The sequence below is a fragment of the Calonectris borealis genome, chromosome 6 (assembly GCF_964195595.1).
Source record: "Calonectris borealis chromosome 6, bCalBor7.hap1.2, whole genome shotgun sequence".
Taxonomy (NCBI): domain Eukaryota; kingdom Metazoa; phylum Chordata; class Aves; order Procellariiformes; family Procellariidae; genus Calonectris; species Calonectris borealis.
In genome coordinates this window covers 27,930,360-27,943,870 of record NC_134317.1, presented here as the reverse complement: position 1 = coordinate 27,943,870, position 13,511 = coordinate 27,930,360, and the positions used below count along the sequence as shown (strand labels likewise).

General features: G+C 40.2%; 1 protein-coding gene across 1 annotated transcript in view; it reads left to right on the top strand.

Moving 5' to 3' along the window:
* PDE1A (phosphodiesterase 1A) overlaps nt 1–10,139 on the top strand; it is a 156,025-nt gene extending 145,886 nt beyond the window's left edge. The window contains exon 15 of the mRNA XM_075153375.1: nt 9,656–10,139. Coding sequence (XP_075009476.1) covers nt 9,656–10,041 — 386 coding nt within the window. The 3' untranslated portion in view covers nt 10,042–10,139. The remainder of the gene's footprint in view (nt 1–9,655) is intronic.
* The last annotated feature ends 3,372 nt before the right edge of the window (nt 10,140–13,511 follow it).

Below are 13,511 nucleotides of genomic sequence, written 5' to 3'. Positions count from 1 at the left end.
GCAGGCCATCAGGGTGCCCAAGACCACTTAGCTAAGCCTGCAGAAATCAAGCAGCCCTACATGCAAGGTCCTTCAATATAGAAGAATGGAGAACTTGCTATCTGGAAGTTTGCCGTTTCCAGTTACAGCTAACTAACCAGTTTGATTTTGGTACATTGTCTTTTTGGTATATTGTTTTGGAGGTGTACAGTGTTATCAAAACCATAATTTCCTCTTCATTTCCAATGCTTTGTAGTGCTCTATAAATTTAGCCCAGTTTTACTGGGCTGTTGACAGCCATTGAAAACACAAAGCTTCTCACAGCAAGAGACTTAAGAAGTATTTCTCTCTACAGTCAATATTAATGTGAGGCCCAGCAAGATCCAGGTAACATTGGGCATGCTTTCTACTGTGAAAAACAGAGCTGTTAATGTTCAAGACTCCCTGGACTTTGTTGAGATTCTAGGATGCCCTTCTTTTCTTCCATCAACTTGACTAATGAAGTATGTCTAAGTATTTCCTGGACAGAGTTATGGAATTACAGTAGAATGTACATTAGGAAAACTGATGGGTAAGTGGAAATAGCTGGTGTTGAGGCCAGAGCTTGATGAACAATATCTGCTCTGTGCGTGATTGTGATTGAATCTGTTTTGCAAAACCTCTGTGAGAGCAAGGAAGAGATTTATAGAAAGCTGCGGCCATAAAGAGACTACTTGCAGCAACATCTGCAGTTGACTGGAGCACGGCATGGAGAACTTCAGGGTGCCTGGTTAGAATCTAGAGTGACCTTGTGAATAGTGCAAATACTTTTGAGTACAGATTTATATTTTGTTAGTATACAGATAGTAATTTTTTTAATAAAAGCTGTGGGTGGATTATATAGGTTTTGTGAAAGTTAAGGTATTTTGCATTTTTTGCAAGCAATGTGTGGGCACTTACTTTCTATGTGGGCACTTAATTTCTATGTGGGCACTAAGGGCTGCTGGAAAAGAAGTTTTCACTAAGTGAACATAGCCCTCTATAGAGCACTGAGGTAGCACATAAGTTCCTTGTCACATAATGGGAGAAGGAATCTTCCCCAACGGGTCCAGATCAGCAGTATATCTGCTCTGAAGCTGCACCCTGCAAAGGCTGAAAATCCTTAATCAGACTGTGCAAAATTAACATCTAGTAAAGAATGAAAAATGTTGAAATACATCCCCTTTCCACTTGAAATTCCCTTCAGACTGCACTCAAGTTTGACTAAGCTTGTAAGTGAGTAACCTGAGATCTTGAACTTCAGGTAATTTGTTCCGTCCTGTCTGGATCTCCTGTTACCTTCTCTGACTCTATTGCTTGATGAAAAGTCTTTAGGTTGCTCTGGGCATATGTATGAAGTTGTGTTTTATTCATATGTTATGTATTCATAGGAGCATGTACTGAGGGAAGAAATACCAGGGGTAAATCACTGCCAGATGAAAGGAGTTTTGTTATTGCTATCATTATTCCTAGCTAGATAATTTACGACAAACTGCAGAGCTGAGTGCACTGAGAAGGTCACGTGTATGAGGGCAGTACGCCGTAGTAGTAAGCAGGCTGGCTGTTAGCGTAGATCTCCAAACACACTTCCTGAGCTGACTATGACAAACAGTACTTGTACTGTTAAAAGAACCATCTGCATTCTTGTCAGTGGGCTCCACAAACACTAGACATTGTTCCCAGATTAATTCGCGGGCTCAGGAGAAGTTGTCTCTGTAAAATGTAGTAATACAGATGCACAAGTAACATAGAACGGAAACTAGTGACAATCCATATGATTTCCTGAGCATGACTTGACCTTGCTCCAGCTTCTCACCTTGTCAGGATAAGGCTACACAGGTAGCACTGGTTGGAAGGCAGTTCAGCCAGAGGTGAGCGAGGGCTGAGGAAGATGGTCTGACTCCTGTGCCTAGACAGACCGGAGCAGGAGACCAAGAGACACTGACAGTGCTGTTGACAGGGCAGCTTTCCTGGAGACGTAGCAGGCCCAGCTGCTGGTGCTACCCCTCCCTGAAAAGGCAGTTGCTGCTGAGACTTGACTCAGAGCAAGCAGCTTGTGCAAGGAACAGTGTGCTTTGTTTTGGAAAGGCTGTGTTAGTAAGGAAGGCGGTTATCTACCTAGACAGCTTTCTTAGCAGAAAGGCTCTCTTTCTGAGAGCTTTCTTAACAGAAGGCTCACTAAATAAGATGGCTCCATTTTGCTAAAAAGGCCATGTCTTGTATAATTGATGCAGAGGAGCTCAGTGCTCGATAGCCTAAGGGTCCTCAACCTTTCACCACTGGAGAATTAGAGGAATGTTTCTCAGGCCTTTCAGGGAATGCTGTTAACAGGGAATTACCATAATGATCAAACATCTGGGATTCTAATTTGAAAGCCTTGATGTTTAATTAATATTCCAAACCCCTAATCACCAGATAATCTGTCTTTGTTCAACTCAACACAGTGATAAAGAGACCATTCCATCCTGTGCTTTTTCCAACACATAGCGGTGATGGCTGCTGCTATTTGCAATTGTGGTAGTTGTAGCAAATAGACAGTAAAGATGCTCAGATGAATCTGAGAGGTTGTTTCATTAGAGAAAATGTTTGCTAAATGGATTTTAAGGTCTGGAAGTTATTGACCTACCGAGAAAGCTGTAAGAAACACACAACTTGTTGGGAAAGATTTAAATATCATGTAAGATCCTTCATGATGCAGTTCTTCTTAGAACATAGAGAAATTGTAACGCAATGATTTAATATTTTAAAAATACAATGTTTATTCCTTATGCCTACAAGTTTTATTCCTTCATGCTTTTTTTTTCCTATAAAAATGTTCTAAAGATTTACTAATCAAGTCGGTCAGTGGTTGGCAAGCTCAGGTACTCTTAACAGAGTAAAAGAGTATGGACTAGTAATCATGCTTACCATCGGTTCAGTAGACGTCATTGTAAATAAAGTTACCGGGATAAATAAGTATCATTATCTTCATTTTACAGTTGAGCAAAAAGAGGCACAGACAGCTTAGGACACTCACCTCAGGTCGTATAATAACATGAAGGAATGCAGCATACAGACCAAGGGTCCAGCTGCCAGTGCCGTGGGCCCATTACTGAAGCATGCCAACGTCGTTCATCTCCAGGATAGTACAACAGCAGTGTTACTTGTTCCCATTTTATGCTTATGTAACTCTTCTGAAGAATTAACTGTTACAGGACCTGACCAAAGGTTGCATTATTTGTGTGGGATGTGATCAGTGGCAAACCTTGTCCTCAACACCTTTTGGCAGTGCACTGTGCTGCACGGCTCGAAGGTGTATGTCCGGGATGACTGACCGCGTTGGGATGGGATGAAAAATATGTGAGGCTGAACGACACTTTTGCAGTGTTCTGTGCTTAATTTTGATAGTAAAAATATGAAAAAATGACAACTATTGCATCTTTGGAGTAGAGATCAGCTTTTTTTTTTCCCCCGTGGGCAGCAACTTTGAATAACAAATGTCTCTTCTGAAAGACCTCTGCATGGTACCTGCAGGCCCCCCTCAGGCACTTTCAGTCCTGCATACTTCCAGTCACAATAACCACAGGGTTTGGTTCCATTTTGTCTGAAAGGTTTTCTCTGCAGACTCACTAATAAGAAGAGAGTAACAGCTGTTGAAATGCGAAAATCTGAGTGTGATGATCTGATAGCATGTTAATATGATTTAGCAGCCGCTAGGAAGGGCGGGCTGTGGGAGGACGTGTGTGACAGTCGCAGAAACCGACTGACAGTTTGGCACATGAAATCTACTCTAATGGACTTTTAATCTGTTGGAGAAAAATAAATTCAGAGGGCTAAAGGAGTCCCAGGTAGGACCAGTGACTGATTTTAATTGCAGTGCTAAAACGTTTAGGTCATCAGCAGTTTTTGAGCTAATCCAGAAAAGTGTTAAGAACAGTGGGAAAAGGAGAATTTTTCATCATGGTCTGAAAAAGTCCAACGAATGGTTGTGCTAAGAGTAGCAAGAAACGTTCTGTATCGGCAGTACCTGGTAAATCACAGTCTAAGGAATGATAACTGAACCTGGTAATGGAACCGGTTTTATACGCCCCTGGAGTATACACCAGAGAGCTGGCCCGGCTCTGCACATGACAAACTGTGTGACTTAAAACACCTTTTCCCTCTAGTAGGCTCCAAGCAGCGTGTCCCTCCCTTCCCCTGTCCCGAAAGTCCCAGCATTCAAGCTCCTGTGCTTACAGCTAAACAGCAAAAGAGAAGTAAAAGGTGGAGGTAGCCACCCTAGGAAACCATAAACTCACAAATTATTTTTAACCAAATCTTTTAGTAGAAAGTTTTGATAGCTAATTAAGTCTTTGCTACTTTCTTTATATGACGTAATGCTGTGACATCAAGTGCCACTGGATTACGTGGTTTGCAATGGTTTTATATACTCCTATATCTGTGATGAAATTTGTGTGAGGAGTTGAGAGTGGAAGGAATCGATGTCTAGATAACTCTGTGGGTTACTGCAATGTATTCTTGGGTTTGAAAATGGCAGGTTGGTTGGGAAAAATCATGGTTGTTTGGGAACTCTTGGACATGTCTTTGAAGTTACTTGGGAGCCCCAGAGGCACCGGGATCTGTTCTCTCGTTTTCTGCAAAGTTTTGATGCTTATTACTGGTTTCTTCCTCTTCTCTTTAAAATGGCTGATGTGAGAACATGTCTTTTAGAAAGGTGCAGTTCCTTCCCATGTTGTCCCGGTTTTGGTCTTTTGTCACTGCTTTGTGGAATTTTGTTTTCCAGTAAAAAAGAAGGCAGACAAGCCTAGAAATCAAAGTTTGTGGTAGTATACACAGAGAGACCATAACATCCAGCAGCGTTCTTCATTACAAATTCCTCAAATAATTTAATTCTTAGTGAAGATGAACAGCTTTCCTCTCTAATTCAGTAGTTTGCTAATTCTTAATACTTCAATGTCATTATGCCTTTCTGTAAGGGTCAGTTATTGTAGCTTATTTTCAACACAGTCAATGAAAATAGCAATGTGATTCAGCAGACATTTGCTTTACTGGGGTTTAGCGCTGTGGCAGTCACTGCCATTAGCTGATTCGAGTGTTCTGCTTACACCTGGCTTTTGTGTTTTTCCTCTCCACTCTTGTTAAGTCAGTATATGCTCAAGTGGTGCAGTTGCTGGTCAGAAAGGTATCTTATAAGCCCTGTACTGTGCAGATTATAATAGTTGAATGCTCTGTTTCTTATTACAGAAAGGCCAGGAAAAGGAAGTCGATGGACATACACAGAAGAGAAAGTACCAAAATGTAGAAAAGCTTCCTCATCACTTAGTAGACCATGTCCTGAAAGTGTTGCTGCATACGCAGGCAGTAACGTAGCTGAGCTGGTGGAAATCAGTGTTGTAGTTGATAATGCAGACTCACCAGAACTTCTGCAGCAGCAGAAACTGTGGAGACCAGAGTCCTACAGCATGGTGCTAGAGACTGAGCCGTGTGACAGTTTTAGTGTTTTGTGGACAGTTTAGTCCTTCGTCAGGCTGACAGGAATTCAGTGCTCGCATTCATTCCAGCAAATAATAAAAAAAAGAACTTAAAAGAACTCGCTTCAATTTTCAGTGACTTATTAAGCCAAAAAAAAAGGTGACTTAATGAAAGAAGAGTAGTATCTGGTGAAAAGGGGAGAGGAAAGAAGTCACCTTCACCAGTTAACACATTTTCTGTAGATGCAGATGTAGATTCTGTACCAGAATTTTTCAACTATTCTGAAATTTGGCTATTGCCTTATGACTCCTGCCAGTTTTCCAAACAAAACAATGCATTACGATTATTTTGCCAACAGCCCAGCCTAAACACAAGGGAAGAAAGACGCCACCTCTACCATGTTTACATATCAAACGCCATTGTTGCTTCTCATGAAGGACGGTGATTTAAGGCAGGAGTTCAGAAATGGCATGGAAGTACAGAAGAGAGGGGTAAGATTGAGTCACCCCTAACAGACCAGTTAGGAGAAGCCATTTGTTTTACAGATGAACTCACACAAATTTTGCTGAATAACACTTGGGTTCTTGTAAAGAAAACAATACCAAACAGTTGAAAATATGTAAACAGGCCTGGCTCCAGGCACTTTTACCAACTTAAAACAGAGAGAGCAAAACCAGTAGCAATAATAACACATACCCTGAGTTCACTGCACTGCACAACACGCTTCTGTCTGCCTTTATCTGAATGGATATGATAATCCTTAAGCTGTTCAGTGCCTAACTGACCCCCCCCCCAAAAAAAAAGGGGGGAGTTTTCTAAAGGGCCAAGAAGGTTGTTTAGTCTTATTAACACATTCATCTGTTTACTCTTATTAAATATTGTCAATGTTACAAATGCTAAGTTACACCGGGGTTAACATACCCCATTTCCATCTCCAGCTGGCCATGGCAATGTGTGCCCGTAGGGGAGGAGGAACTTGCTCTTCCCAGCAGCCCAGTGCGGGGTGACGGGCAGCAGCCTTGCCTGCTGCTCTCGGAGGGTCCTGGCAGTTCGCGGCAGGATGAGGCAGAGGCTCTGCCACAGCAGTTATTACAATTCTTACTGCCCAGCACTGGGGATCAAACATCACGCCAGCTCTGCTTCTCTTACGCTAGTGGTATTAACTTAGCAGTGCTTTGCTTGAATTTTAGTTATTCGGTCACTGTCCCAGTTTCAGCCTTTTTAAAATATTTCTGTTTCATGACAGTGATAGGACAGTAGAAATGATAGAAAATGCCAATTACGATATACAATATAAAGGTCCTGTATAATATAGAGTACAATTATTAGCTGTTATGAAAAGCGGAAATCTGTATTTTTCCAGCCCGTATAGCATATTCCGCAAGTGTCTGACATACCATAGAAGTCCAGTATTTTTCATCTTTTTGGCAGTGGATTTCATAGGGATTGAAGCTGAGTGGAGCCAAACAAGTCAGAACATAGACTCAGACATCCAGCAGATGAGAGACTTAATATCAAAAAAAAAGGTTTGGGGGTCTTAATGAAAGTTGTGATATCATCATAGAGGATTTTGTACTTGAGGCTTCTCAGTCTCAGTCACAACTACCAGCTACTCCACCTGGTTGCCCTGAACAAACTCCTCCCAAGTGGACAAGATACTTTTCTTCAAGCTTATTTAACTGAGAGTGACTTTGAAATATTATCATCATGGAATAGTAATCACAGATATGATTATCAGCATAAAAAGACAATAGTTTTAACTCCACAGATTTTAAAATTCCACAGTATTTTTCATATTGGAAAAGATCATATTTTTCTCACATATTCTTTTCTACTGAGTTCTGGAATAAATAGTATCGCACCAGTTTAAATGCAATAGGTATGACATTTTAACTAGTATGTTATCAGGTGTAACTTGGTACAGAAATGCTCCATTTCAAAGCTACATACATCAGATGTGGATAGACCTGAGTTAGAGTTTGGCTGTGTTTTAGATATCCTTAAACTGACATGCTTGAGATCATCTCAAGGGCAGTCAAAGAAATAAGAGACCAGCATGACAGAAGTTAAGAACAGGCCATCAGCATTGTTCTGATTAAACTGTTAATCTTCATTTGCCAGTTTAAACTTGGTAGGAAGTGAAGGAAAGCAATTTTAAGTTTAGATATTCAGCTTTATGAACTAAAAAATAATGGATTTGCCTATATGAATATTCTGAGACTTCTAATATGAGAATAAAGTGGTCAGCCACCCAGTTACACCAAGACAAATCTGAATTCTGGTTAGCATTGTCCTAAAACACCATTCTGTGAGAAAAATACTGTCTGTTCTTACCAGCTTTCAGGTTAAAAAAGCCACCTTTTGTAGTGTGAGCTAAGTTAATAATACAGTTTTATGTGTGATTATAGTTCAGCTTTGCTTTCCTCAACTTACAGATGCATCTGAACAGCATCTGAAATATTTTATCTTGGAATTTCCTTGGCTTTTTTATAAAGTTAAGGAAAAATGCTTGTACCTCTGCCATATGGAGGCAAATATGGCACATAAATCAGTTTCGTGGGACAAAAGCCTTAGGTAGGTAGATTATACCATGAGTGATAGATGCTTTAATTAACATATCTGGATTGAACAGCAGATTTTCTTCAAGTTGCATATACATATTTCTTAATGTTGTTAGCCCAACCACTTCTTTGTAACAGCTGCAGTGAAGTCTGTAGAAAAAGAATACCTGTCCAAGTTTCAGAAGATTTGGAGTCCAAAACAAGCAGGTCTCAAAAGTTTGTGAAAAAACTGGCTTAACAATTTAGAAATTGCTCAAATTTGAAAGTCCTTGATTTTTTTAAAAGTATGACAGGAAGTATAAGAGCTGATGACAGAAGGAAATTATTTAACTATTGCATGCTTCTGCACATCAGGTCGGGTTTGGAGGTGTTCCTTTCCATCCCGTTTCACAGGCCAAATTGTGCTTCAGGGGGAACTTTCTTTGGATTCAGAAAAGTGAGGTGATGAAGATGCCAAATGCTGACTGTGGTAGAAATGTGATTACAGACTGGCCTGTCTTTCAGTTGTCATATGCAATTTTGGTCTGGATTCGGACTGGTCGCTCACAACCAGAGTTTCTGGGAGCTGCCAGTTGAACTCAATAAATATCTCAGTGCTTGGTTTCCTTCCTTAATACAGTGTGCACAGCCAAGTTAGAAATTTTATGCAATATCACGCAGCTATTTTGTGGAGGTGTTGTTCAAACTACAATGCTTTCACTTTTTAAATTGATAGTGTTTTGTGTCTTCTATAGTAGTATACAGATTCTAAAATCTGAATTTACGAAATAGAGATTCTAATAGCAAGAGAAGTAGGCCCTCCATGAAGATGGTACAGTTATTTTTTATCAGACTTTTCACCCTCCATCACAAGCTTTCCATTCTCTGTTTTCTTCTAGTTCCTCCTGGTACCACCTCTCTGTGCTGCTCTGTTGTGTCTCCTTTTACTCTGGGCCATTTCATTTGTGCTGCTCTCCAAGTCTCCGCAATAGAGCAAGGACTAGAGCCTTCCACAAACATTATTTTCTCCTGTAGCTGCTGTCCCCTGAAGCACCATTTCCCCTGTATTTCTTCCTTCCATCCTGTATGTGCCACTAGCCATGATGGCAGCAGTACTGGATTGTATACCTGTAACCCTCTATAGCTTGTTCCAGCTGAAGCTCTGTATTAGGTGACATTTTGCACTTTTCCAGGCTGATAGGCCAACTTCCGTCAGGGCTTCCCTTCAGTTCTGATGCCTCCCCCATCCCCAGCAAGGCGCTCCCCTCCATGCCCTTTCTCTGTTGCAGAACTGATGAGCTCTGCTTCTCCTAGTCCTGTGGTGGTAAACACCACTGCTGGGGGACGTGCCTGCAGCACGGGATCCTCCTGCTCCCATCCTTCAGCTTACAGTGTCTTTGATGATGCTCCTTGCTCTCTACTATGGCCAAAAAGAAGAGGTACAAATTGGAGAGCAAACCAGAAAGCGGACCACTATGGTTCAGTTGCAGTAGTGTAATCAGGAGCAGAATCTGACCCATATTAAACACACCAGTGCACATGTCCTCATGCAGAAAGTCGATGTTCACCATGTTCCCATGTGCAGCTCTATCAGTCACTACTCTGAAATCAAACAATTGTGGCATATCCTTCTTATCTAATTCACATATTTTGTTCCCTCTTTGTAGAAGAACTTGTGAAAAGTGTTGGTGAACAGGAAAAAGACCAAAGCAGAAATTCCACAGATGCACAGTTACAGGAAGAGACAACAAGGATACAAAATGAGAGTAGTCAGGGAAGCGATGGTACAACCTGTCCTCCCAGATCCATCATCCTACAAGTAGTCTCTTTCGACACTCCTCTGAGTGATGAATCCAACTCAGAAAAATGCACTAACTCTGATCCGAACCAGAAGGATCTCACCGATGCCCAGCAAGAAACACAGAATACAGACCCACTGAATGGTAATGCTTCATCACAGAGCACCAGTCAATCTAATGAAGCTGTCCAGGGTGAAGCTGCAGCAGTGTCTGGTATCTCCCTGTCAAACATCGACAGTAATGTAAAATATTAAAATAAGGTGTTGTACAAACCACCAGCGTAAGACAGTTTCTTCAGGCATGTGTAGAAGCAGTAGTGTCCTAAAACCATCAAATAAAAGCTGTTTGATATAAACAAATATCATCTTCTTGATATTAGCTATTGGGTATCTAGTAGAAAGTTTTTTACACAAAATACCAACACCTTTAGTTGAACTGGAAGAATGATTTTAAAGTAATTTAAAGATGCATATTTGCAATTAAATAGCAGTTTATTATTGAAGAATGAGATAAACTTTCAAAACAGAACTATCTAACATTTTGTCTTCAAATAGGTAATTATTCTTATGCTATTAAAATGCATCCCCCTTACTTTAGGCACCTAATATGATTATTATTTTGTAAACCACATCCTTTGTACTAAATGTAATGTGAATTTTAGAGTTAACTTTAAGTAGATGGAATTTGCCAACTGTAGTAGGCATGGGACTGTGTCATTCTCTTAATCGGAAACATCAGCCTTCTGACTGTAGTTTGCAGGACAAGCGGAGCAGCCAGAAACCCCCTATAATATCAGAATATTTTTTTAGAATGTGAGTATTTTATCACAAGCTGACTATGGTTTAGTATCTGGTGATTGTAAGACAGTATCAAGGGCAAGATGCCCAAGCAATAGCAATAGATGTTATCAGAGTAAGAGAAAGACATTGTGCATTTTCATTTTATTTTCTGAATTTGCTTATTGTTAGAATAAGCTGTGAGGTATTAGGGTAATAAGAATAATCAAGGCATATAATGACACTTCTTTTCCTCACTTCTCATTAAAATGCTAAACTCATTAATGCTTTTATGACAGCGAGCCTTGCAATATTGCGCCAGAAGTTTGGCGTTGTCTGAGCAGCAACATTGAAGTGCTTATAAGGCTTAGCTTAGACGTAAGTATATGACTTGGCATATTTCTCAGAAATGCTTTTTAAGGAGAACTCCCACTTATTCTGGAGTTCCGCATTCCAGCGCTCCATGCTTTTATTGTTGACAGGTTTTTTCCATCAGAAATAACAGATGGTTAATTTAGGGTTCTAAATCAAAATATTTACACTAAAATTAATTTCACAGCATTTGAAGTTGTCTAATAATTGACATTTTCATCGTTTGACATGTATTTTTTGCACCAATTTTTGTATTAAAGCCGAACTTGAAATTTAAGTGCCTTAGAAAAGTTTCCCATCTCCTGGATGAGGAACAGGAAAAGCTGTAGGAAAAGCTGTATCATTTATCTTTCAAACTATGCAGAAAGCAGTTGTGGTGTAGCTGTCCTTGGGGGTCTTTAGACGGCTGGCCAACAAAAATGCTGTTTGAGAGGTCAGATATAACTCAGCATGCAGTCAGTGCACTCTGTTGCCTTGTCAATCTTTACATTCCACCTTTCCTATGAGAACAGAGATTTCTCATTTTAGAAAAAGCTAATCTCATTCATTTTCTAAGGCAGGGAATTTTCTACAGAATGCCTGGTATTTTAACACTTCAAACTGCAAAATTTATGAAAAGGGTAAGAAGTGGTTGAGTTTGTGATAGTGTATTATTTCCAAAGGCAAACGTAATCTGGAAGTTATTTTTTTCTTGAAGATGGTAAAAAAGATTTAATAACATGAATTCCACTGGTCCAAGGATGTTCCTTCACTTGAGATGGCAATATTAAAAAAGAGTTCAGATAAATAATGAATAGAACTAAGAGATTCATTTAATTATTTTGTGGAAATAAATAGTATTGGTAAGGTCCTGAACTAAAAGCCAGAGCTCATACGTGGACATTGCTCAGCTCTTGCGTCACTGAAGGGGCAGTGGTACTTAAACCACGGACTAATAACAAGTCAAGGAAGAAGGGGAGATGTAGCAGGAGACGTAACTGCATCAAGTGATTAATCACAGCAAGAGAAGCAGGAAATTACTTTTAAGGCAACTCCAGAGGCTGAGCAATGAGCCAATATTCCCTTACTGGGATCCCCCAGCTTACATCTGAGCCATTGTAGGTTTTGCAGCACGCGTCTCAGTTGCTGCTGATTGCCATGGAAAGCTTTGGTATAGAAATGTAGGTTTCTCTATTAAAACTAAACATCTATGCCTGAAAATCTTAAACTGCTGCATGAAGATCTTTGGAAATGAAATGGAACTGAAAGGATTTTTCTCCAAACCCTCCTTTTACTACAAGCTGTGCCTTTTCCTGCTGGTGAGAGTGTGTAAAAAGCAGAGGCTGCTGCTCATGCCATTGATCGAACACATGCCCAGCCATTGTAAAATTCTGTTCTGAACAGGTCCTCAGATTAGTTTGAAAACTGTTCATCTGATACGGTTTGTGAACAAATGTAGTCATCAATTCTTGGTGTTGCCATGGGAAATTACATTGTCAGAGGAAATGATATTGTCAAAATGCTGTTGTCATGGGAAATTCAGAGAATTTATGCGTTCCCAATTCTTTGGATCTTGCATTCTAGAATAGTGACTTTTCACCTATTTAGACCTGTGAATCCTTAAAATTTTTCCAGTGGAAATGTGCATCCCTGATCAGCCAACTTAAGCCTACAGACAGTAAGTTTGCATTTCTTTTAGTCTCATGAACCTTTCATGGATCCCTTCATAAGTAATTCATAGTCCCTCAAGTCAGAAAACCACAAGATGAAGCTGGATTTCTGATTGACACTATCACAAATTTTTAGTAGAGTGCTACTATGCCTAGAATAAGGATATTGTTATTTTTTAAGGCATCTGATATTTAAAGGCATTTTTACTCGTCATTTTATGTGAAACTTCTGTTCACTGTAGCATGTTGAATTTACTCTCATCCATCTCCTTCAGTTGTGTTCATTTTCCAGCGTAGATAAATACCCAGGTAAATGGAGAGCTTGATGGATGTTTTGCCTGGTTTCTGTAGCATATTAATGTCAGAGTCCGATACTCTCTGACCAGGTTCTTTTAGATATTCCACACGTGAAGGATGTAATGTTTAATATTAAATTTACCTATTTGAAGATAGTTGATGTTACATGGAGTTTCTGATTTAGCAGAGTGGTACAAAATATACTGAAAGCACACTACAAATGTAAGCTACCCTTAGCAAAATAGAGCAACTGCAATACACAGCTCAATGACAATGCCGATTTGAGTCCCATTACCAGTCTCTAGAACATGCTCACCATCACGACGCTGGGTGTCCCCAGTCACCAGTACGGCATACACAGGTTGAAGCCAGCTCAAGTCCATTGCTCTCTTCAAAATTCTTTTGCTAGTTGTTTAGTTTTTATGCTCTATATTGGGCTGAGCAACGTATTCACTCCCTCCATGCTGGCCTGGCTAACTCATCACACTCTTCTAATGAACTCAGGGAGAACCATCTACACCACCGGTTGGTCCCCTCAACTGTGATACAGTCAGTGGATCCACTCAACTGACATAAATGCTCACCTAAACCAAAGGCCACCCTCCGTCCGCTCCCCTTTGTGTGGGGATT